Consider the following 24,405-nt stretch of genomic DNA (forward strand, 5'->3'; position numbering starts at 1 on the left):
AGCTCATACAACTAGCTGACTGATTTAATTCAACTGTTGACACCTGCCTAATGATTAATTTTTGATATCCATTGAAATCCATCTTGCATTTGTGCCAGTAATATTTAACAAATTAAAATAGATCACACATGGCCATCTTCAATGGTTCAACTAATCTCTTTACAACATCCATCAGTTCGTTAGATACCATATACAGACCATCTGGTTGCTTACCGCAATAAATTTCTAAGTTGAATGTATAAAAGGTTTTAAAATTATCGTAAAATTGAGAACGCATCCGCTCGAAAATTATTGAACCTTTGAAAACCGAAACGATTGAAATATTGAAAGGATGAAGAAAAAAAATTTCGATTCCGATAAAATTATCATTACCGACCTGTATTTTTCAAAAACAAACCCAAACCTTCATATATGACTCGAAACCTGTTTATAATACGTTTATATCATTAAATACATTCCAGGCCTTATTTCCATTAATGTAAATAAGGCCTTATAAATCACCAATTAAATTTCTTTGTACATACAACATTTCTATTTCTAAGTCTAGTGTTAATTCTAGTTTTATTTCAATGAAAAATATACAACAATCTAACAATGAATAACAACTAAAACTAGAACTAATACCAGCATTACAACTAACACTAAACCTAGAACTAGAAACATTCGGGTTTAGCAATCTTAAGACACGCACGGCTAAACCCGAATGTTTCTAATTCTAGGTTTAGTGTTAGTTCTAATTTTGCTTCAACAAAAATATGCTATGAATAACAACAAAAACTAGAAGTTCTGGTGACAATGCTAAATAGCGCTAGTTAACACTAGATATCGCTATATTGTATATTTTTAGTGAACTACAACTAGAACTAACACTAAACCTAGAACTAGAAACATTCGGCTAAACACAAATGTTTCTAATTCTAGCTCTAGTGTTCGTTCTAGTTTTAATTCAATGAAAAGTATACAACAATCAAATGTTGAATAACAACTAAAAGTAGAGCTAACACTAGCATTACAACTAACACTAAACCTAGAACTAGAAGCATTCGGGTTTAGCCGCCTTAAGAGACGAACGGCTAAACTCGAATGTTTCTAGTTCTAGGTCTAGTGTTAGATCTAGTGACAATGCTAAATAGCGCTATTTAGCACTAGATATCGTTATGTTGTATATTTTTAGTGAACTAAAACTAACACTAAACCTACAACTGGAAACATTCGGGTAAACCCAAAACTTTTTAATTCTAGCTCTAGTATTAGTTCTAGTTTTAATTCTTATTCAGCGCTGACGTCACGAATGGGCCTTCGAGCTATGTACCTTTTCGCGAGATGTAGCAGTCCTCTTAAATGCTATCGTCCTATAGGTATAAATATATATTTATACATTAAAATTATTGATATAACCGTTACCTTAGTTATTTAATTGGTTTCGATTTTGAGCCATCTTCAGGGATGGTAAATTCTAGGTTTAGTACAAATACTATTTTTATATAGAAAGGAGTGTCAAAAATGGAAGTGTTTTTGTTAAAACTTTGATCATGAAAGTGTTAAAATTTTTGTGATACAAATAAATACCGTACGTTATGCTGAGAATGGAACATTTTTACGATCCTCGTTTGCAACGATATTTATTCGGCGTCGACTCGCTTTCGTTCGTCTTTCAGTGCCAGGACCAGGTATTAATTTTCGTACATTACGACCGGCGGGCGACACGAACAGCGTGAAGGCGCGCGAAGGTTCGCGAAGGTGTTCGCCTTTATTGCCAACGCGGATTTACAGTGTCACAGCGTGCGCCCGCAGCGCTTAGCGCCTTATCCCTTTAGGCCATCTGGCGGCATTAATCGCGACAACCAAAAATTGAACAAAAAAATGAAACAAAAAGTAATAGAAAAACTGGGGGGACGTTAAAATGAAAAACAGAAAATATAAAAATGCGCGAGCGCGGCACTAATTTGTGGCCGACCTAATGTGCCAGATCGGGGACAAGATTAGGAGGGCTAAGACGTTATTAATTACCCGTTTTTGAAATATTTTCGTGCGGTGCGAGATAACCATCAAGCGGGGAACACCGTCCAGAAACGACGATACTTTTCATTTTGATTAATCGCGTCGTTAATCAGTCTTTAATAGTATTTTAAACGTGCATCATTTTTCTCATTTGTTAGTCTTTCCTTCTTGGCGTTGTTTTAAAATTTTTAAAACAATCCGCAAAATCCTGAAAACACGCTGACAAGCGCCGTAAAAACACCACATTGAAAAAGAAAAAACGACTTCACGGTTTTGGTTTTAAAATCAAATATTATTTCGATACTATTTGTTTGGCCAGATTGCCGAGGAACAAGGTAAACACGCGGTGTAGAATATATGACGAGAACGTCTGTTATTAATTTTGAAATACGGCCCCTCGTTGATAGCTAAACGAAAACAAGCGTCTCTTGTCGAACGCTCAGCTACTATTTATAGAACCATGGGACAATGGTGTTGTATCTTCGACGAAGCGACGTACCATTTGTCGTCTCGTGTTCTGACAGAGACCAAAATTTACATATTTCTACTATAATTTCTGAACTTTATGCCTAAATATGTTTTTTTGCCAATTTGTTATTACAACTTACTGAAAAACATTCTTCTAATTTATTTTCAAGTTTACTTTCAATTTTATTTACAAATACAGTAAAACTTCGATATAATGACCTACTCAGAACTCATCAGTGCTAGATTCTTGTATATTTTTATTCAATTAAAAGTAGAACTAACACTAGATCCAGAACTAGAAACATTCGGATTTAGCCATCTTAAGAGATGTGCGGCTAAATCCGAATGTTTCTAGTTCTGGGTCTAGTGATAGTTCTAATGCTGGTATTAGTTCTAGTTTTAGTTGTTATTCAGCGCTACATACTTGTTTATTTTTATTGAACTAAAACTAGAACTAACACTAGACCTAGAACTAGAAAAATTTGGGTTTAGCCGCACGTCTCTTAAGACGGCTAAACCCGAATGTTTTTAGTTCTAGATCTAGTGTTAGTTGTAGTGCTAGTCTTAGTTCTAATTTAAGTTGATATTCATTTAACAAACTTTTTGGCTATAACAAACACTTCCTTCACCATATTAATCCGTTATATTGATGTTTTACCATATTTAAAAACAAATGTCATATTAAAACATCCTGTATGAACTGTTTCTTTGGCGTTCGCGTATGACAAACGCGCACGAATATGGAAATAGAAACTGCTCGACACGGCATTCCGGTGAACTTCAGGTAGGTCCACCTCTTTATGTTAGCAGCCCACACGCGAGAAATGCATCGCCGCGACGCCTTAACTTAATATATTATTGCGGGTGTTCACCAAAAAAAGAATACAAACTTAATACACAATAACCACTACAACAAAAGTGAAACCAACCAATCAGGTACTATAACTAAACGTTGACAACCAAATTTGGCTTTAATATACCTTTCATACTAATGAGATAAAAGTAGAATTCAACGTGACGTTTTGTACAGTACCGTTTAGGTATTTTTTATGTAATAAGTGGCCGGAATGTCCGTACGTGCTTCCGGCGTGGTTTTTTGTACTTTTTTTAACGTGGTGCGTTATGATTGAGTACGAAGCCGCAACTGACGCGACGAGCCGCGGATTCCTCGGCTAGTGACAAAGCATGAAACATTACTAGTCACGATTTTCAAATAGCGGCGTGAGAACTGTAACTTTGTAGTCGTTTTTAAAGCGATTATGTAAATTAGATATAAAACTACTTTACAAATTTGTATTTACAGAAGATTTTGTTACGTTTTTTTAGCAGCTAGAGATAAGTTATGAATCAGCCATTAGTTTTGCTATAAAATTAATAGTTGCAATCAAATACCTTTCAAATCGGTTTACAGTAAACAGCTTTATCGTGGATATTCGCAAAAACTAGACTGCCGCCTCTTTTTTAACTTTGACGTTACATGTCAATTTATAGCAAAATCCGGCCAAGCTGGATATTTTTTACCACTTCTAGAGAAATAGTAAGAGATGTCCTTCAGATTATATACAATATCTTTTATATTATTTTTGTAGCCTTCCACGTCTATGCATCATTTTTGTAGGTTGATTTTGTTCTTTTTTACTTCTACGTCCGTAAATTCAATTACTTTATTTTTATTCACATTTTGTCTTTAGACCAAGAATAGTCTGTCCTTGAATTCATAACAAGATAGCGCACAATTTTAACACAAAAACTCTCTCTTTATTGAAAAGAAATTGAATATGCCATAACAAAACGGATTTTCATTTTATTTTATCAATCGAAATGTTCTTGTGCAAAATAATTTTAGAGGATATTGCAGGGATTGTAATATCTGCTTGATTTTTGTGATTGCCGTTCTAAATCTTATACCTTGAGAATGTGTAGATAGCAGTGCTGATCCGCATAAGAATAGTAAATGTCAAGGTTATAGATGAAAACCACCTGTCCGGCTTTAGGAAGTGATTTGCAGCCTACCTCACCTACAAAGTGGAATAGATACGATTGATTCGATTTGCAAAAATTATTTTTAATGTCTTGCAAGTACATTTTTCTTTTACTTGTAAATTATCGGATTCTATAATCATTGATAGAGCTGGATTTGATAAATCAACACGAAGTCGTCAACTTTATAAGATTTTAGCGACCCGCTCGCAAGCCATCTCGACGGTTTGAGGTTAAATTTCTTGTAACAGACTTTGTATCTTTACATCAACGCTGATTTGAGAGAAAATTGTTCCAAGCCTAAGATACCTGAGCTGGAGGAGCACATTTACTCAAAAAACTGAGATTTGCCTGACCTGAGCAGTGTCACTCTATAAAGGGCTTAAAAATCTGAGCTTAATAGTACGTTTTCTGACTTTACATCGGCACGTTTATTTCCTATAGGTATAGGTAACAATGACATCTGCAGAAGCTGTAGTGAGCAGGATAACATATCTTTTTGAGTATACTTGGTAATTGGTATCCGGTATCTGTTACAACCCAAGAATATTTATTTATTTCATTTTGATTCCAGTTCTATAGTTTTCCTAAACTCCTAGTTTTTGATCTGATTATAATTCGAACTACTTAAAAATGAACTACTTAAAATGAAATTGAATCAGTATTTTAGTGCTCGTTCAGATGGCGTTTTTTTACTTCGTTTTGAAGAAAATTTGTGCCAGAATACTTTAGGCAATCTATTACACATAATGTTTGTGTGGGTAGAGTTTAACTTAAGTATCTCATCAAAGTTGTCTCCTTCTATTTTTCCTGTTCTCCACTGCATTGGGGGGAGGTTGTCATCTTTGAGCAGAACCATACTTCCAACCTTGACAAGATCTTCTCGGTCGAATCTCCACTTCGTCCTTTGTTGCAGAGTATGCAAATACTCCACCTTTTCCAAAATGATTGGTGTAATTTTTGGAGTTGTTTGTAATTTGTTAATACGTTAGCAGGAATTTCTGAAACATCTACTTCAGGAATTGCCAATAAAGCCGTGTCAATCAAAAATGTCCCGGAGTCAATAATTCCAAATCTTGAGGGTCAGAGGATAAAGGAAGTAAAGGTCTTGAGTTTACGATTGATCTCATCACCAATTTAACGGCAGCTTCCCAAATCTCACCAAAGTGAGAACTTCTTGCGGGAATGAAGTTCTTGCCAAATGATCCCTATGTCACGAAAATAATTTGAAATATCAGGATCCTTAGCTAAATCTACTAAATTAGCATACATTAAATTCTTAGCTCCTTTAAAATTAGTAGCATTATCGGAATATAAGCATCGACACAAACCTCGTCTACCCACAAATCTTTTAAATGCATTTAGAAATGTGTAAGATGTCAAATCAGTCCCCAACTCTACATGTAATGCCTTCGTAGCACGACCTTGGCTGGATGTCGATTGATGGTCCTGTTCATCCGTTCTACCATTCCGTCAGACTTCACAAGTTTTTCAAGGTGTTATTAAAATGTATTAATTAAAGCAAGACATGTCGCGTTCAACAAATTAATACTTGGTCTATGTTTTGTAACTCTTGTCTTCTTCTTTACATTGAGTTTATGGTTGTATTGTGACAATGCCTTGTAGCAACTTCTTGGATCGTTCAGACTTCTCCAGTATACCATTCACCATCTGGTAGGATTTATTCTTTATTTCAGTCAAAAATTTACATCTTTCATTAAATCAATCACTTCTTTCTTCATTTCTTATCTATACTTTTTTCGTAATTGGTGTTCATTTTAGTGTTGTATTTTTGTGGGTTGTTGAATGTATTGCTCAGCTACTTCAGAGTTAGATATATTATGTTTTCGTGATCTTCTGATCGCATTGTAGGGACCACCATGGTAGGGATGGTTGTTTCATCTTTGTACTTACCTAACTGTTATGGTATAACGTAGGTATATGTTCCTTGTTTATATATTGGGAGTACTCAGGTCGTCTTTCAATGGATGTGTCATATCATTGCCTTACAATCCACCCAGCTTTTTCAGGTACCCTAACAACTGCTTTTTATAGTAACAAGTCAATTAAAAGATAGGTAATGAAGAACCACGGATTCTTCAAAGGGAGAAGCACCGGAAATTCTCCTTTCGCCTGGCTCATTCTGAGTCGATCTTTCCGGTCAGTAGCCATGTTCGCTCGGACATGTAAATATTTAGTACAAGCACCTCATCTTAGCCTTGCCTCACCTTTCGGGTTCTCAAACTATTCATACACTTTACCTCTTCTCAACTCTTACTTGGCATATAAAAGTAAGTATTCATGTTCCGGTAGATGTGTTTTCAATAAAGTGATACTAACAGTGATTTATATTTGTTGTATATTACTGTGGTAATGTTTTCAAAATTGTTTATGTAACAGTAGATAAATATTGTGTAAGCACTTCTTTTCTTATCGAAGCTACAAAACACTTTGATAGTACCCATCATACATAGAACTACAACCGTACAAATTCCTTCTCAGGAATCCTACGATATATTAAATTGTTCTCTCCAAACCAAGCGTTTAATGTTATGCAGCATAAAGAGATTTAATATTTTGAAACAAACAGATCCCAATAATAGAGGTACAATCCAAACGTTTTTTGCATATTAGTATAGTAATTCTAAACTTAGAACGGAGAATGTATTATTTCCGGTTAATCTGGTCAACACATTGTAACGAGGCGCTACAATTAAGGCATATTAATTGCGTTTAATTAAGCTATCTCATATATTCTCAGTTCTAAGTTTAGTCGAGGTCAATTGTGGCCTAATCGCTACAACAGGTGTTAACCAATTTTAACTGGATAAGTTATTAATTGCAATAATGCATCATCCGCAAATGATCTTGGCTTAATCAGGCGATATTACACATTCCTCAATCCTAAATTTAGCTAAGGTCATTTACACTCGAAGACATCTTTGCTTAATCAGACAAGATCATACATTCACCGTTCTAAGTATAGCTGAGGAGCTATAATGTGTTGATCAGTTTTAGACTCATATGGTATTAATGCTAGTGTCTCAATCAGATGAAATTATACGGAATTTTCATAATTAATGGTAGTAAAATAACAGTTATCACAACTATTTTTTTGCATAAACTTACCTGTCCATTTTTATCCATTTCATTATTAGTCAATTTAACTTTTTCAAATGAAACTATTTGTTTCCGGAAATGTTCACCGGAAAAAGGTGAATCGGGGTGGGCATACATCCTGGAAGGGGCGGGTGGATCAGCTTTCCCTGCGACCAACCAGGAAGACCGATGATAGGCGTATCTATACCTCTTGTTATCGACTGGGACGATGTCCATAAGAACGGCATACCTCTGTTCCGGTCGGATTCCAGTAAACGACACTCGTAGAGTCGGGAACATCCTTCTGCAAAAAAAGAAGCAACCAATCGGGTTAAATGTCTTAATGCGTATTTCTTGTAAAATGTGAGCTTTAGCTAATGAAAAAAAACTATAAATTTCTCGGGTGAGCAAGCACTTTTTTTAATGGACTCGAGACGTTCCCCGGAGAAACGGTTCACTTCCGCCTACCGCTAATTATAAATAAGCCGCGTCGCTGTGTACACGTTTTGATTGACTTAACACTCTTGCTTAATTAACGAGATGAGTTGTTAACTTTCCTTCATCTGATAAGAATCGCCGAGCAACGTGAAGTGAATGAATAAAAAAAAGTTAAAAGAACCTAGATTAAACGATTAAAATCTATTTTATTTAAATAGTTCTTTGTTTATAAATAATCCAAATGGGGTTTTATAGCGAATAAAAAAAGGTTGATTTTAATCGATAGGTAAACACCGGGTGACATAAATAATATACAGGTGCCCAAGATGATGTTAATTGCCTACCGTTCGGAAGACGACAGAGTTACGATCAATAAAATAAATTGAAAAATAAATTAAAATAAAACTAAATTAAAATAAAAATAAATTAAGTTGAAAATAAAATACAAAAAAAGAGGATCCCTTGGAAAAAGCGCCCGATAGTCTGCCTCGGCTGTTGTGGGGGATAATTGTATTTTCGTCTGTCGATGAAAAGAGGCGAACAAGAGCGGAACCGGCGCGTTAAAACGTCCAAATTACCCGACTCGCCGGCCGACAGCCTGTAATTACGGTTTCCCGAGGGAATACGAGTCGCTCGCGTGATGGAAGGTGTAAAAATTACGGTCCTCGGTGGTTTCGCGACCCGACGAACGGAGGAAACGCTAAACTTCGGACGTGTTAATACCGTTTCCACGTTTGGCGGTGTGGAAAATACGTGTTGACAAGCCGTTTTCTATACAATATAGAAAAATACATTCAAAATATCAAATCATTTCATCACAGAGATAACAAAAAATTTTAGTTCAATAGAAATATACAACAATCTAGTGCTAAATAACAATTAAAACTAGAACTACACTGAGAGAAATGGATTGTACTATGCACTAAAAATATACTATAAAGTAATATAATATTTAATATGTTAGTGACAGCGAGATGAGATTGTACTGAAGCATATAAATATAATGAATATAATACAATGAATTGCTGCATGTAAAATATTTTTTCTATAATAGACTCGTACAATCTATTTCTCTCAGTGCAACACTACGTCTGTTGTAATGTTCTAGGTCTAGTGTTAGTTCAATAGAAATATACAATAATCAGCACTGAATTAAACTATTACATAGCATTATCTTGTGCCAACTAGCGCTACCTAGCACTGTTACTAGAACTATCATTAGGCCTAGAACTGGAAACATTCGAGTTTAGCCGTCTTAAGAGACGAACGGCTAAAGCCGAATGTTTCTAGTTCTAGGTCTAGTGTTAGTTCTAGGTAGTGATGGAACGGATATCCGGCAACTATCCGGTATCCAGTCTATACCGCTATTATTTAAATCCGGCCGGATACCGGATAGTTACCAAATTGGCTTTGGCCGGATATTAAAAACTTATCACTTAGTACTTCACCATTCACAGGAATTAGCATCTCTTTCAGGTGTTGGACGCTGCAGATAATAATCAAGTTCAACCCCTATAGGACATTTTTCATTGAATACAACTTTATTTATATCAGGTTTGTCATTAGCAACCTCATTGTAACAATCCCAATAACAATGATACATAAAATCTCTTGTTGCAGTTTCGTCTGGTTTTCTTCTCTTCGCTTGTAATTTATTATCATATTCATTACTAACACAACTGTCGCTGTTATCACTTTCGATTATTAATTAAAGTATCCTTTTTTTAATGCAACAAGCCGTTTTGAAAAATCACTTTCACTTCTTGAGAAATAAATTTTTGAAATGATCGACTATTTTTTAGAATTTTGCAATTTTTGCCGATTAAGTTTTAAAATTCGTATAAAATCTAGTTCTTGGAATATGAGTATGAAAATTTCCCGAAGTGTTAATAAAAGTGTCCTCTTTCCAATGAACCAACACATTTTGAAAAATAACTTTTAGTTTTTGAGAAAACAATATTTGAAGTTTTCTTAAAATTTTCGATGTTGCAATTTTCATCGATAATTTTCAAAATTCGCTATAAAATTCATTTCTTGAAGGATCCTTGTGGAAATATCACCAATTATTAATTAAAGTATCCCCTTTTTAATGCAAAAAGCCATTTTGAAAAATCACTTTCAGTTTTTGAGAAATAAATTTTTGAAATGATCGACAATTTTCTCGAATTTTGTAATGTTCGCCGATTAAGTTTTAAAAATTCGTATAAAATCCATTTCTTGGAATATGAGTATAAAAATTTCCGAAAATGTTAATAAAAGTGTCCTCTTTCCAATGAACAAACACGTTTTAAAAAATAACTTTTAGTTTTTGAGAAAACAATATTTCAAGTTTTGATAAAATTTTCGATGTTGCAATTTTCATCGATAACTTTCAAAATTCGCTATAAAATTTATTTCTTGAAGGATTCTTGTGGAAATATCACCAATTATGAATTAAAGTATCCCCTTTTTAATGAAAAAACCGTTTTAAAAACTCGCTTTTAGTTTTTGTGAAATAAATTTTTGAAATGATCGACAATTTTCTCGAATTTTGTAATGTTCGCCGATTAAGTTTTAAAAATTCGTATAAAATCCATTTCTTGGAATATGAGTATAAAAATTTCCTAAAATGTTAATAAAAGTGTCCTCTTTCCAATGAACAAACACGTTTTAAAAAATAACTTTTAGTTTTTGAGAAAACAATATTTCAAGTTTTGATAAAATTTTCGATGTTGCAATTTTCATCGATAACTTTCAAAATTCGCTATAAAATTTATTTCTTGAAGGATTCTTGTGGAAATATCACCAATTATGAATTAAAGTATCCCCTTTTTAATGAAAAAACCGTTTTGAAAACTCGCTTTTAGTTTTTGTGAAATAAATTTTTGAAATGATCGACACTAGTAATAACAATATGAAATTTATTTAGAACCTCATAGATAAAACAATAAAATAAAATATAATACATCTATACCAATGTGAAAGGTCCTAAACAGGCTATCGACCGAGGTCTTTCAGCTTGAGATAAATTTGGCTATTTCTTATTCAGTATTTTTCATTCTCGAAATATTGTGAATTTCTTGCTAATCTTCTCTGCTAGTCGCCATCCTCGTTCCTGAATTGGTGTGATTCCACTAATTTCATAAAAAACTTGGAAGGGTTATGCAAGGGGCTGTTTAGATGTCTAATTCTTGTAATCTTTCTTAGCGCAGTACGTTCAGCTACTTCTAGATGTTGTATTGTCCGTATTCGATCAAGGGTCTGCAGATGGATTTGTAAATTTGGGTTGCTACTTTGAGCCAACAGCATACCCAGATATTTGGCAGTAGGTGATGGAGAAACGTTGACGTCCAAAACATTTATTGTTGGAGATTTTTCGTTGATTTGGTGAAACGGAACAAGTAACTGAGTTTTGCTTGAATTTAACTATATTCTCCATGTTTTGCGTCTTGTTAATCGTATTTGGCAAGTTTTTGGCATGTGCTATTATGGCAGTGTCATCGGCATATTGGAGGATGTAAGTTTCGTTGTTAAAATACATAGGATCAATGTTATATATTGAGGAAGACCTTGTTGCACGAAAAAGAGTCTTGATAAGAAATTCTGGACTTTAACCTGTGAAGTTCGGTTTGATAAAAACTGGATGATTATGTTAAGGAGGCAGAATGGAACGTTGCCATTTGCTAACTTGTAGATCAGCAATTTTTGCCGATTAAGTTTTAAAAATTCGTATTAAATCCAGTTCTTGGAATATGAGTATGAAAATTTACCAAAGTGTTAATAAGAGTGTCCTCTTTCCATTGAACCGACATGTTTTGAAAAGTAACTTTCAGTTTTTGAGAAAACAATATTTGAAGTTTTGATAAAATTTTCGATGTTGCAATTTTCATCGATCACTTTCAAAATTTGCTATAAAATACATTTCTTGAAGGATCCTTGTGGATCCTTGTGGTATCCTTTTCTTAGAGTTAAAAGAAAATTCAACGAAACGATGGATGAGAATGGTTGTGGGGGTGAGGAGACAAAGGGATGGATGACGGAATGATTGGGCCGAGGAGCTGAGGGTGTGGAAATGGAGGAAGATGGTAGAGGGTGAAAATATTTTAATAATGTAAAGAATTGTAGACAGATTGTTGTATACATATAAACTCTTAATCAATTAAGAAAATTCAGAAATGCACCTGAAATTGTAACTATAATCGCCGGATAGATATGCCGGATAACCGGATATCCGGCCGAAGGGGATGCTGAATATCCGTTATCGGCCTTTTCGCAAAATCATTATCCGTTTCATCAGTAGTTCTAGGTTTCGTTAATTGAAAAATATACCACAATGCTGAATAACAACAAAAATTAGATCTAACATTAGCATTAGAACTAACACTACACCTAGAACTAGAAGCATTCGGGTTAAGTTGCACGACTCTTAAGACGGCTAAACCCGAATGCTTCTAGTTCTAGGTCTAGTGTTAGTTCAAATTTTTCATTCAATAAAAATATACAACAATCTAGCGTTGAATTCTAACGAGATCGATGTTTTACTGTATTATTAAACCAGTACATTAATTAATAAAATCTAAATTAGTTTATTACATTATGGATATATTAATCTTATGGTTTACAAGACAACTTCTTTAATGTTTCTTCTTGTTGTTATAATTTCTTGATCATCGATTATTCTTTAATTAGATTAATATGAACCCTATCAACAAATCATCTTAATTTCCTTCCATATATAATTACGGTCTTTAAGAGGCCTTTAATAATCTATGCACGTGAGCGGTGCGTGCATTATGAATTGGATTTTAAAAGAGACCGCTTCGATCGCCCCGGGGGCAACTTGGCGGGGTCTGATTAATGATGTCTCAGCGATCCCGCAGCGGGACGGGAGCAACTATTAATTAGCGCGCGCGATTACACGTATAAAAGAATAATTAAACGGCTGTTTATCGTCCCCGAAGCCGTGGCTGTTCCAAATTACGTTAGGGACCCGCCTCGGACGCAATTAGTTCACGTCCGGGACGCGTATTCGTCTTGATTTAACGCCCGTCGGTCGCGCCCCGATAGTTTTTATCGTGGCAGCTTTTTGACGTCCAGAGCTTTAATAGAAAAATCGCCCGGAACGATAAACCGGCTCGTAAAGCGCGGCAATAAAATATTATCTGGCTTGTATTTATTTATTTTTTATTTTTTTACAGAGAGAGATCGAATTCCGGCTACTGGATATTCAAACTCTGTCGACCTTTATTTGACCTGTTAAGAAATAAAAATAAAGAACCAAGAAAAACAGACCAGATAACATTTTTACTGTAGTTTTTAATGTTCCTTAATGTACCTGACATGTTATTTTTTTTCTGTCTTTTAAAAGATAACAAGTAACAACCTAAAAAGGTTATGGAAGATATCTAAAAGAAACGGTTTCAAATTTAAAGATGAATATGTTAACTTGGCAATAATAATAAGATTATAAATAAATAAGTTATGATGGGTTTTTGAAATAAGTTGAAGATTAATACCCAATTACAGACGTCTTGGTACGATTATTTATTTAAAAAAGAGGGGTCCCCGTATATACATACATGCAATGACGCATTCCTTCCTGCCGCTGCTCCTGAAGCGGCCGTTTGCCACAGTTTTACGGCGCAGACGTAACGACGTGCTCACCCCTTGTAGGACATCATATTTCTGCACACGCCGGTGCGCTTTATTTGCTCGCGGCCCGACGGAGGAAGATATATGCGAGCTCGGCCAACAGCTCATCAATAATGATAATTACGCTACCGTTTCTCGTAAATTTATGCGTCAATTTCCACGTGAGGTACACCTGGTGCTCGCGAAAGACCGTACGTGTATAATAATCAACTTTGTCTCTATTACAAATAATAACAAACTCAAACAAATAAATTTAATATATCCTATGTTTGTAACTATTAATTCACAGATAAAGAGATTAATAAACAGATATTCTAACTTATTTATGTAGTCTAAGTTATGGTAATAAAATTATAACTTGGAATGCGAAAAACACTTTGCACGAGTATCTCGATATTGTCTCAAAAGTGAAAATAAATAGAATATTAGGTTGTATATCAAAGATTAAAAAATATGTCATCTCATTTTGCATTGCAATTAATTATTTCGAGTTATGGATCAAAATTTATTCTTTATAATTGGGGTCACTACTTCACGAGTTTCATAACGGTGTATGTTTTATGTTCAAGTAGCTTAAGATGGATATACAAGTGCTTTTTCACCTGATAAATCAATCATTTAATTCAACCAATTATTCAACCAAATGTCACGATTCGCTTGGTTATTGAAATGATAAACGAGACTTATTTACTTGCATTGTGTTAAAAAGTACACAATACTATTGAGTCATAATCATATAGGGATTTACCAAAACTTTCTTTAATTAATCTAAGTGCTAGAATTAAAACCTAAGACCAACGAGTTACGTTTGGGTCTATCTCCGCGATATTGACAATAACCCTCTTTTTCAGTTTTTCATTAAATGCCTTATTGCAAATTGAAATGGATCTATTAATTCTGCAAAAACACTGTACGTTGCTGATGCTGTGGTATTAAATAGTGACACATTCATAGTAATACTTTTTGTAATAAATCTTTTTGCCATTCATTTGCTGATCTAACCAACGTACATAACAACATTTCTAGTACTAAGCTTATTAACTGATATACATTGATAGCTGGAAAAGTGCATTTCTAATAGTCGTAATGATTGGAGACATTGCAGAAAATTGTTGCATTTCAAGCAAATATCCCACTTATTTTTGACAAAACTGAACGATGTAATTTGCCTTTATGTAATTGGATATGATACATTACAGTTACAACAGTGTTTCAATAACAACTACAACTTCTTGTGATCGTCACTACATTCCTGGAGTGAACTCGGTCCGGGCATTGATTAGGCTACACTATCTACTGAATCATCGTTGATCATGTGTTAATAGACCAAAACATCCTAGTCAACATTTAGCCACTCCAGAATATTTAGATTTATTCAGAATATAAAGGTTCATCATTATCAATTTCAATTTATTTCAGCTCTCGAAGTGTAACTGATTTCCAAAACTGTAAATTTTTTTTGTCAATCTCTGAATTGAATCAACGAGGTTATCAAGGAGAAGATACAAATCAGTGATGTTCCCGTTTTCAGCTGATTACGTTTCAGTGGGATGAGATAATTCATCAAAATCCAATACTGCGTTTGATGGAGATCTTTGGTGTCCATATATTTTTTGCATAAGTTGTCCAACTCTGTTGCCGTTCGCTAAATAAGTGACAGGTTTAGACGAGTTTTATGGCCAAACATAATTGACACATTACTTCTCAGAAAAACTACTTAAAGAATTGGCTTTAACTATAACTAAAGCGATTGGCTTATGCTCATAAATAGAAGTTAAGTAAATTATCGCTGAAGGAAATACAAAATGAGTCCACAATTGGTGAAACAACACCAAATTACTTCAATCATGTCTCCTAAAAGGTGCTGAAGTAAGTGTTTTATCCAGTTCCACTAGAAAGCTTCTCGTAGTAGTTAATATGAAACTTCAGTGCAAAACTTTGTACTTTGTGATCCCATTTGAAAAGTACAAACTTTGCTGCTTATGATTTGGGATTTATTCTGATCCTCAAGTATTTCAAAAGATGAATTTTGAAATATTTAGCTGTTTGATACGAGTTAGTGTTAGCTGAAACTGAAAAGCAATTTGAAAATAACAAATCACACAGCCCTATTAAAAATTGTTAGGGTCGGTTGTAGCTAAATTTGTTCTAATTATTATGACATGACTATGATTATGAACAACCAAATGCAAAATTAACAATAATTTGACTTGATGAAAAACCAATAGTTATTGAAACAGATGCTTCATACATCTAACGGATTTATAAGACAAAGAAGAATTACACCTAAATAGAGAAAGAGAAGGTCGCGTTTGTATTTGACATTCAGAAATACCATTTGATGATTTATGATCGCCATGGTAATATTAACACAGATCATAAACCTTTAGTAACAGTTTTTCCAACTTGTTAATTATAACCTAACTGCCAATTATAACCCACAGTTTTTAATTTTGTTGTACACATCTTTATAACTAATTTGGGTATCACAAATAAATCGAAATAAATTAAAAAAAAAGACACCAATTAAAGACTTTAGTGAACCTAGCAGAACATTATAAGCAATTTATGCGGCAAGATTTTAGGTGATAAGATTATCTTGATGTTAATATTATAAATGTCTATTCATTTTCCCAAATTAGAAATTTCTTCTGCAGGGCATGTTCTGAGACATACTCTGTACTTTCGCCACATTACATTTCGATGCTTTATCAATACAAGTCCCATAAATCACATTGCAGAAATTAAAATCAAGTCCACTAAATAGAATAGTATACTTTAACTGAGTATATTTTGATAAAGAAAGCAACGTGTGACATTAAGACGTTGGCCACCAATCTCAACACTGAAATGAGGGGAGTGTAGATCGCGCAAGCTCCGCCTATCAAAAAGTATCAACGCCGATTTGCTACTAAATTATGAAACATCTCATTAAATTCTGGATATCAAGCGTAAATTTAGACTCAGCAACACATATCCATCCAGAAACGAAACTGAAATGTAATTGGAAATATGTAAAATACGATTAGGTTGCAGAACTTTATATTGCTTAGAACTAGAAAGTTTCGATAATGAAGTCACCAGAGCAGTTTTTTGTTAACCATATTTTTTTAAGCAATAAATTAGTTAATATGTGTTGAATGTGATAGTGTGAAAGGACAACAACATAAAACTATTTCTATCGAGATGTCATTATCGTCGACGCCATTACATTTCATTTCAAAATACCAGTTCTTACTTTTTGTGCTATCATTGAAATATGTTCTACATTATGTAAATGTGTAGGCATATTCACTTCAGTATTGATCACTAAAACATTATGGACAAAGTATCAGATTTGAATTGTTGATCTTTTTGTTGCCCTATAGAAATGCATCTATTATTCAAGTTTAATAGCAGTTGTTCCAAGTTTAATGGATATTTGCATTTATCAAAAGAGATTATTTATCGAAACATTAAAATAACTCACTTTCTTATCTATAGCATTAGTTTCAAAGATTAATTGTAGCGATAATGATTAGGATCTCTATAAGGTCTCTATTGAGGAAGAGAAACTATTTTTTTCAGCAGGAATATGTATAGTAATAACAATCTTTTGTAATGATGCATAACACAAGCTAGTTGACTAACAAGTCTAGAATACATTCCTAATTTAAATTAAAGTCAAGTTAATTTTTAAATTCTACTCAAGAACTTGTAAGAGCTATGATCTATGAAGTCCGATCATAGATGCTGACTTGAATACTTGTGAAAAAGTCAAGTTTGTATATTTTCTGCAGTTGCTTTAGTGGTCGTTCCATTTTATCAAAATTTGTACTCGAATAAATTCTGGTATGTGTAAAAACACATAAATATGAAATAAAAGTAGTCCTCAAATAAAAAAAATAGCAATCGTTGAAAATAATTAGCTTTAGATTTATATGTAGTCCTACGCAAGTGGAAAATTTGTATCCAAAACTATCCAACTACGTCGGGAAATGCCTTAATTTCGACCCAACCTCAATGTAAGAATACAATCTGTTTTAGTACTAATTATTAATTACGCTAACAAGAGTAGTCAATACCTACTTTACTTTCTCTAATTTCTATATGGCACTGTAAAATCCACAAGCCGGATGTTCTACTTCAACCCATTGTCAGCGCCTTTAACTTCAACATAGCTACAAAAACTTGAAAAGTATCTAGCCAAGATCATGGAACCCATAACAAAGCAAGCCGACTCCTACGTACAAAACTCTGAACATTTCAAGCCCTCAAACAAATCAGAGAGAACGAAGATTTACCCAGCTACATCATAGACCTTGCCAAACACTGCCTCAATAATGCTTTCTAATGCTTTTAAGATCTATAAGCCAGTACAAAGTACAAACTAATCACTTCATGATCTACTTCGTGAAAAAAGCGTTAAGAGAAGCCTGGCACAAACCCAAGTTACGTATTCGCTACGTCGATGATATCTTCGTCATTTGATCTTTTGGAAAAGAAAAGCTCCATGACTTTTAGGAATACTTAAACATTATTAATCAAAAAATCCAGTTCAACACAGAAATAGAAGATAACGAACAGCTTCCATTTTTCGACATACTCGACGTCTATAGAAAATCTACGCACACAAACCGATACCTTCACGCATTTTCTCATCATCACCCTTCACAGATAGAGTTAGTCGCCAACTCCTTGATTTCAAGATCCAACTCTGGCCCTTTCCCAAAATGGCTACTGCAGGTATATGGTAAAGAAAGCCATCGACCGACAGTCCAAGCCCCGGGATCCACCCGAACAAGAAGAGAAGAGGAGATCCAACGTAGGAAAATTTCCACAAAAACATGACATCTCCACCACTTATAAACCTAACAAGACCATTGGAGCTTCTCTCAGGAATCCAAAGGACAAACTGAAACTGGAAAACTTAGGAATTCATTCTGTATCCTGCGTCTCGTGCGACAAGAACTACGTGGAACAGATCAATAGAAGAATAGCCGCCAGAGTGAAGGAACACAAGCTGAGCATCCGCTAGTCTGCCGAAGATACCAGGTGAGATCATGGCGAAACGTCTGCCCCTTTCCAAAGGGAACCAACAGGAAGAACGGATAAAATCTCGGATCGACCACAACACATAACATATATAGTAATATTTACATAATCTAATACTAACTGTAGTTTGATTTTGTAGTTGTCTCAATCATGATATTACACCCTTATATCTATTATACCCTTGTATATAAAAATAGAACTTGTAAAAGATGTTTCTTGGTAACAACATGTTGCGCTATCTCATATAAATAGAAATACAATATGGTCGTACATATTTACAAATACTAATGCAAAAGCAATTTTCAATACTATTTATTAACTAACGTAATTATAAAAGAGCTTGCTTAGCACTCCTCCATATTACAAACACACCCAGTCTATTCGTTCCCTACTAATGGAAAGACTATCATTGTAGTAAAATATCAACAAGACCAATCAACTTACAACACAAATTTTTATAAGAACAGTTAACAAAAAGCTGTCCTAAATACACTAAGTGTATGTTATTTTATATAATTTTAATAACTCAATTTCCAATTAAATTGTTATTAGAAGGTACTGGAACAAAAACCTTCCATATGGATCTTGCCTTGGCTTGGATATGACTTTAATACAAGTCATATCCTTTCAGCTCTCCCAATAATTTTCTAATATCCACCCACAAAAGTAAAATTCTAGTATTACAAGAAAATTATTTTTGTGGTAATCTTAAACTGTATTGAATTGATGAGGCGTAAAAATGGTTGAAACCAAATACAATTTGTTGGTCATTAATAACATGGTCAATGAGTAATGGGTTCGATGATAATTAGTTCGGGCCGGTGCTGTGGCGAGCCCGCGGCGTTTCGCTTGCAAAACGCCGTTATTAATTTCGCGAATTTCGCACACGTCCAGCGGAAAAGCTCTTTGGATGGTCGGTTCTCGAGCCCTCTGTTGGGGGGTCCGGCAAATCTCCGAGCCCCGCCGTCGTTCATCAATCACGCCAAATCGCCGAACCGACTCGGCTTCTCTAATGGTTCGGGTAATTGGAAGTTGCGTTTAATATTTATTCGACGTAATGTTGTTATTAGTGATCATATTTTATGGGTGTCATATCACCGTGATTTTTTATCTATCCAAACATTTTTTTGGGGGAATTTAAAAAAAATGGATAAGAATTATGTTGAGTTACATCGTTTTTCTCGTAGGAAGATCGTTCCTTTGTCACATAATACACCTCTTAACGATCTTTTTACGTCCTGGTTCGCTGTCGTGGAGTCTCGCCGTAGATAATTTATGTCCCACTTCCTTTGTTGACACCGGTGACATTAAATGTACATTAATATGAAAACGAGTGACGCAGGGTCACGAGTGACGCAGGGTCTCAAGTGACGAGAGAGAAATTTTCTGTTGTTACTTTGGAGGATTGTGGTGATTTTTCGTGAGGTCAATTACGCGACACCCATTCGATCGGCGAGCTGTCGTTAAAACAATGATAAATTGCACGACAACCAACCGCTGGTCGTCGCCTATCGATCGTCGATAAAAAAAATGTTGTGTAAGCGTATGTAAAACACGCGTTCTGGCCACTATTTCCGTTGAGGGGCTCCACGTCACCTGCCTTCTTCGTTGAGCCTTGTAAAACGGCAGGATTATCGCTTTTAAGAAATAAAGTAACCTATAAAATCCAACAAAATCATTAATTGTATTAGAAAGTGTTTCTTGGTTCAATTAGAAAATGTTGAAGACATAAAATTTTTGTTCTTCAAGTTTTCTGTAATTGCGCTGTGCTTTCTAGCGCGAAAATTACACGAACGACCGGTACACGTTTTCTCAGGCTTCCATTACTCAAGAGAGCGTTATGCCAGGCCCATTATATTCAGGAAGGCATTAGCAACATGAGAGAGCAAATATAGTGGTATGAATTATGGAAATCGCCGGCCACTTCTACGTTTACACTCCAGCTAACGTACGCCACGGGAGCGGCCTAGGTTTATTATTTTGCGAAGTAAACGCGTGGCCAATTTATCTCGAATTATGTTGTTTTAATTGTTTGTTTTGCCATGGAACGAGACAACCATCTTTCGTTAAACCAATTTGTAAAATTTCTCCGTATAAAAAGGCTAAATGATGTTTAGAATAATTTATATTAAATTTAGATTCATTTGGTTGCTTCATTCGTCAAATGCGATTTAATTCTTGGATGTATTTATTCTTGGAGTGGCAAAATCAATACCTGTTCGGATTGGGTCCCTTCTCACGGGGAAATCGGAATAAAACGTTTTCCCTTCCCCCAATTGCAAACAGAGGGTAGTTTTTTACCAGAAGGGTGGAAGCCAATTTGGACGGCTTAGGTTCCCTCGGCATCTACAGGGACCGCCGCCACTGGCTGGAAATCAATGAAGAACGGGGCGTAGACTGGAGGTTTCCACCCTCAAGGGGGGTTGGTTAGGGTTGGTAACCGGGGTATATTTTAGGGGAGCGTGTCGATCTCTCGAGGCTTAATTGGCCTGTGTCTAAATCAAATCGCCCGAGTAACAGCTTGTTTTATCTGGCGAGGCATTAACTCCAACTGAATGATCCGTTCCTATCTAATTAGTCTTAATCCCCTTTTAATATTTCTTCCGATGTAGACAAGATTAAATTTTAAAAAATTCGTTTTAAAATCGTCGTTAAAAATTAAAAAATTGTAGAAATAAATAAACAGGGCTCGTTTTCTGTATGAATTTATAATCTAACATTATCGCCAGCGCGTATCTTTCTTATACAGGATGCGCCGTATTTACTATAAGACATTTAAGGCCATCCCCTGCCATCTGCATACGAATTATTCACCAATTAAACTTTAATATATATGCTAATAGGGTCGCGAGAAGCGAAGGGTACATTGAATGGTGAAGAAACAATGCGTAAGTAGTTCCTCGCGAATCCGCGACTAATTGATAGAATAGGCCGAAAGGTGTATGAAATAATCCGCAAAACGACGCAGTAAATCTAGTTAATTGTCTTTAATGAACAGCGCAGAAGCCCGTCGCCGTAGAAAACACCTGTACCCCCTGTTTATTACCTGTCCTCGACCGAAAAATTCTTTCACTCGATTTGCATGATTGTGTACATCAGGTTTCTTGTAAATTATTGATACCGCTTTTAAAAACCTAAATTCTTCGTCGAAAAAAAAAGGATAAATGAGTACATGAAATTCGTTCTCAATAAAAATGAGAACAAGATTTAATTTGAAATTTTTTATTTTAAAACGTGAAAACATGAAATTGGTAGGATTGGAAGATAAGATCACTAAAATTTACTATGGCTCAAATGGTACCATGAACTACCACTGATTTTACTTACACCACAACAAAATATTAAACTGAGTAACAATTAAAATTTAAAAAAATGTGTATAATTCTCATCGCATCCAAATAATAATAAAGAAATGTGATTAAAAAATAAACGTTCAATCACTCTCGAAGCACAAACCCTCTAAACTGATTGTGTGTCGCCGAGCTCGCACATCTAGTCATAACAGGCTTTAAATTCCATAAACGGGCTATTTGATAAGAGTAAGAATGTTAAAATTTTGCAGACCGATGAAATATATTATATTATGACATAGTCACTGTAAATCTATGTCTTAAGTTTAAGTTGTGATAAATTAGACATAAATATGGCATGAACCTTTGTCTCATACTCAACCATCCGCTAGCAACAAAACAGGAAGACAAAACAGGAAGTAGTCTACATGAACTATAAACTCCACTACAATAATTGAAATTTGATAAAACAAGACTGTCATACAGTAGACGCCTGTAGATATCATACAGTAGAAGTACGACCACACGGAACGCTTACATAATTACCAAAGTTCAATTATGACACAAATGCAGGTGACTATGTCATATTATATTATGACATAGTCACTGTAAATCTATGTCTTAAGTTTAAGTTGTGATAAATTAGACATAAATATGGCATGAACCTTTGTCTCATACTCAACCATCCGCTAGCAACAAAACAGGAAGACAAAACAGGAAGTAGTCTACATGAACTATAAACTCCACTACAATAATTGAAATTTGATAAAACAAGACTGTCATACAGTAGACGCCTGTAGATATCATACAGTAGAAGTACGACCACACAGAACGCTTACATAATTACCAAAGTTCAATTATGACACAAATATATTAGAAAAATGTATTCACCTATCCATAAGAGTAACATTGACCCCTTTGTAAATATAATACCTTGAGTCTTGTCAGAATTAATTTTCAAACCATGATTCATCAGTAATAATACGACATGCCGAAGGGAGAATATCTGGTTTAAAATTGTGATATAATTGCGTATGATCCCCATAGAGATGGTAACAACAATGCTTTAATTTAGAAAATAAGTTGCAAGTGTAAATAGTAACTAAAACTGGTCTATGAATAGACCCTTGTAGAATACCTGATGAACAAAATATAGGACTAAATATTACTGAATTCAACTTAACGGACTGAATTCTATTAGAAAGATAGTTGTTTGATAACTATCTTAGTTTACCACATGTACATCCAACCCGATAAACTTTAAGATGCTCATTAGCAAGTCGTGATCAAGTATATCAAAGGTCTTGGTGAAATCAAGCAATATCAACAAAGTTGATTTGTCCTGATCTAAAGTCAAATCTAGAAGCGCAGTAAACTGTTTTCTAAAACCAGACTGTTTAAGTGATAGTATACAATGCGCCTCCAAAAATGCTGCTGAACCAGAAGCACTACAACGCAAACGTATCATATCTAAGCTGATCCCATCAGACCCAACACAAGTAGATTTCATCTTTAATAAGTGTGTATGTTACAGGGAAAGTCGATTGTTACTAAGAGTTGACTCTACCTAGGTAAAGTCGACTCTTACTAAAAGTATCAGTAACAGTTGATTGAAAACAAACAGATCAATTTTCCTAGGAAAAGTTAACTATGCCTGCTGTGGTTTTAGTTAGTGTTAGTAAAAGTTGATTCACAAATGTTCCTATGGATAAAACAATCTGTGAGAACTGTTGCAACTTCATAATCACTTGGAAGTGGACAAGGATTTTTTAAATGCTTTTGCAACACTAAATGTAAATCCATAAAGTGTATGTGTAAGAAGAAAGTGTGCTTTGCAACTCGAAGTGTCACAAATATTTGCCTTGCTGTAATAAATAATAAACATTTCTATCTCTTTATGTATTAATAGAGGTTTTGTCTTTTTATGTGTTTTTTATTAGCTAGTAGACCCTTTCCTTGTAAAAAGTCAACTTTTACTACCTCAAGACAGTGAGAGTATACTTTCTCTAGGTATAGTCAACTCTGACTAGTAAATGTTGATCAACGCTTTTAATTTCTTTCGCTTTTAATCAAGTTTTACTGAATAGACCAGTAAGAGTCGACTTTACCTGTAACATATACATATATGTGTGATACAATATAGGTACAAAAATGTATTTCCATAGAAACCAGGGCGTACCTACTTACTTTGTCCCACGTAAATGCAACATATCTGAATGTTTCTAGTTCTAAGTCTAGTGTTAGTATTACTAACATTTTCTAAGTCTAGTTTTACACTAGCACTATCAATAGAACTCACACAAAACCTAGAACTAGAATCATACGGGTTTAGCCGTCTTGAGAGACGTGCGGCTAAATCCGAATGTTTCTAGTTCTCGATTTAGTGTTAGTTCTAGTATTGCTAGTAGTACTTCTAGTATTGCACTAGCACTATCACTAGAACTAACACAAGACCTAAAACTAG

The 24,405-nt window shown here is 34.6% G+C and overlaps 1 protein-coding gene across 1 annotated transcript in view; it reads right to left on the reverse strand.

Annotated features, from left to right (window-relative positions):
• LOC111414341 (T-box transcription factor TBX20-like) overlaps positions 1 to 24,405 on the reverse strand; it is a 65,769-nt gene that overhangs the window by 13,530 nt on the left and 27,834 nt on the right. Inside the window, exon 3 of the mRNA XM_023045651.2 lies at positions 7,579 to 7,852. Within this exon, the coding sequence (XP_022901419.1) occupies positions 7,579 to 7,852 (274 nt within the window). The remainder of the gene's footprint in view (positions 1 to 7,578; positions 7,853 to 24,405) is intronic.

This window comes from Onthophagus taurus, chromosome 6 (genome assembly GCF_036711975.1).
Source record: "Onthophagus taurus isolate NC chromosome 6, IU_Otau_3.0, whole genome shotgun sequence".
Classification (NCBI taxonomy): Eukaryota; Metazoa; Arthropoda; class Insecta; order Coleoptera; family Scarabaeidae; genus Onthophagus; species Onthophagus taurus.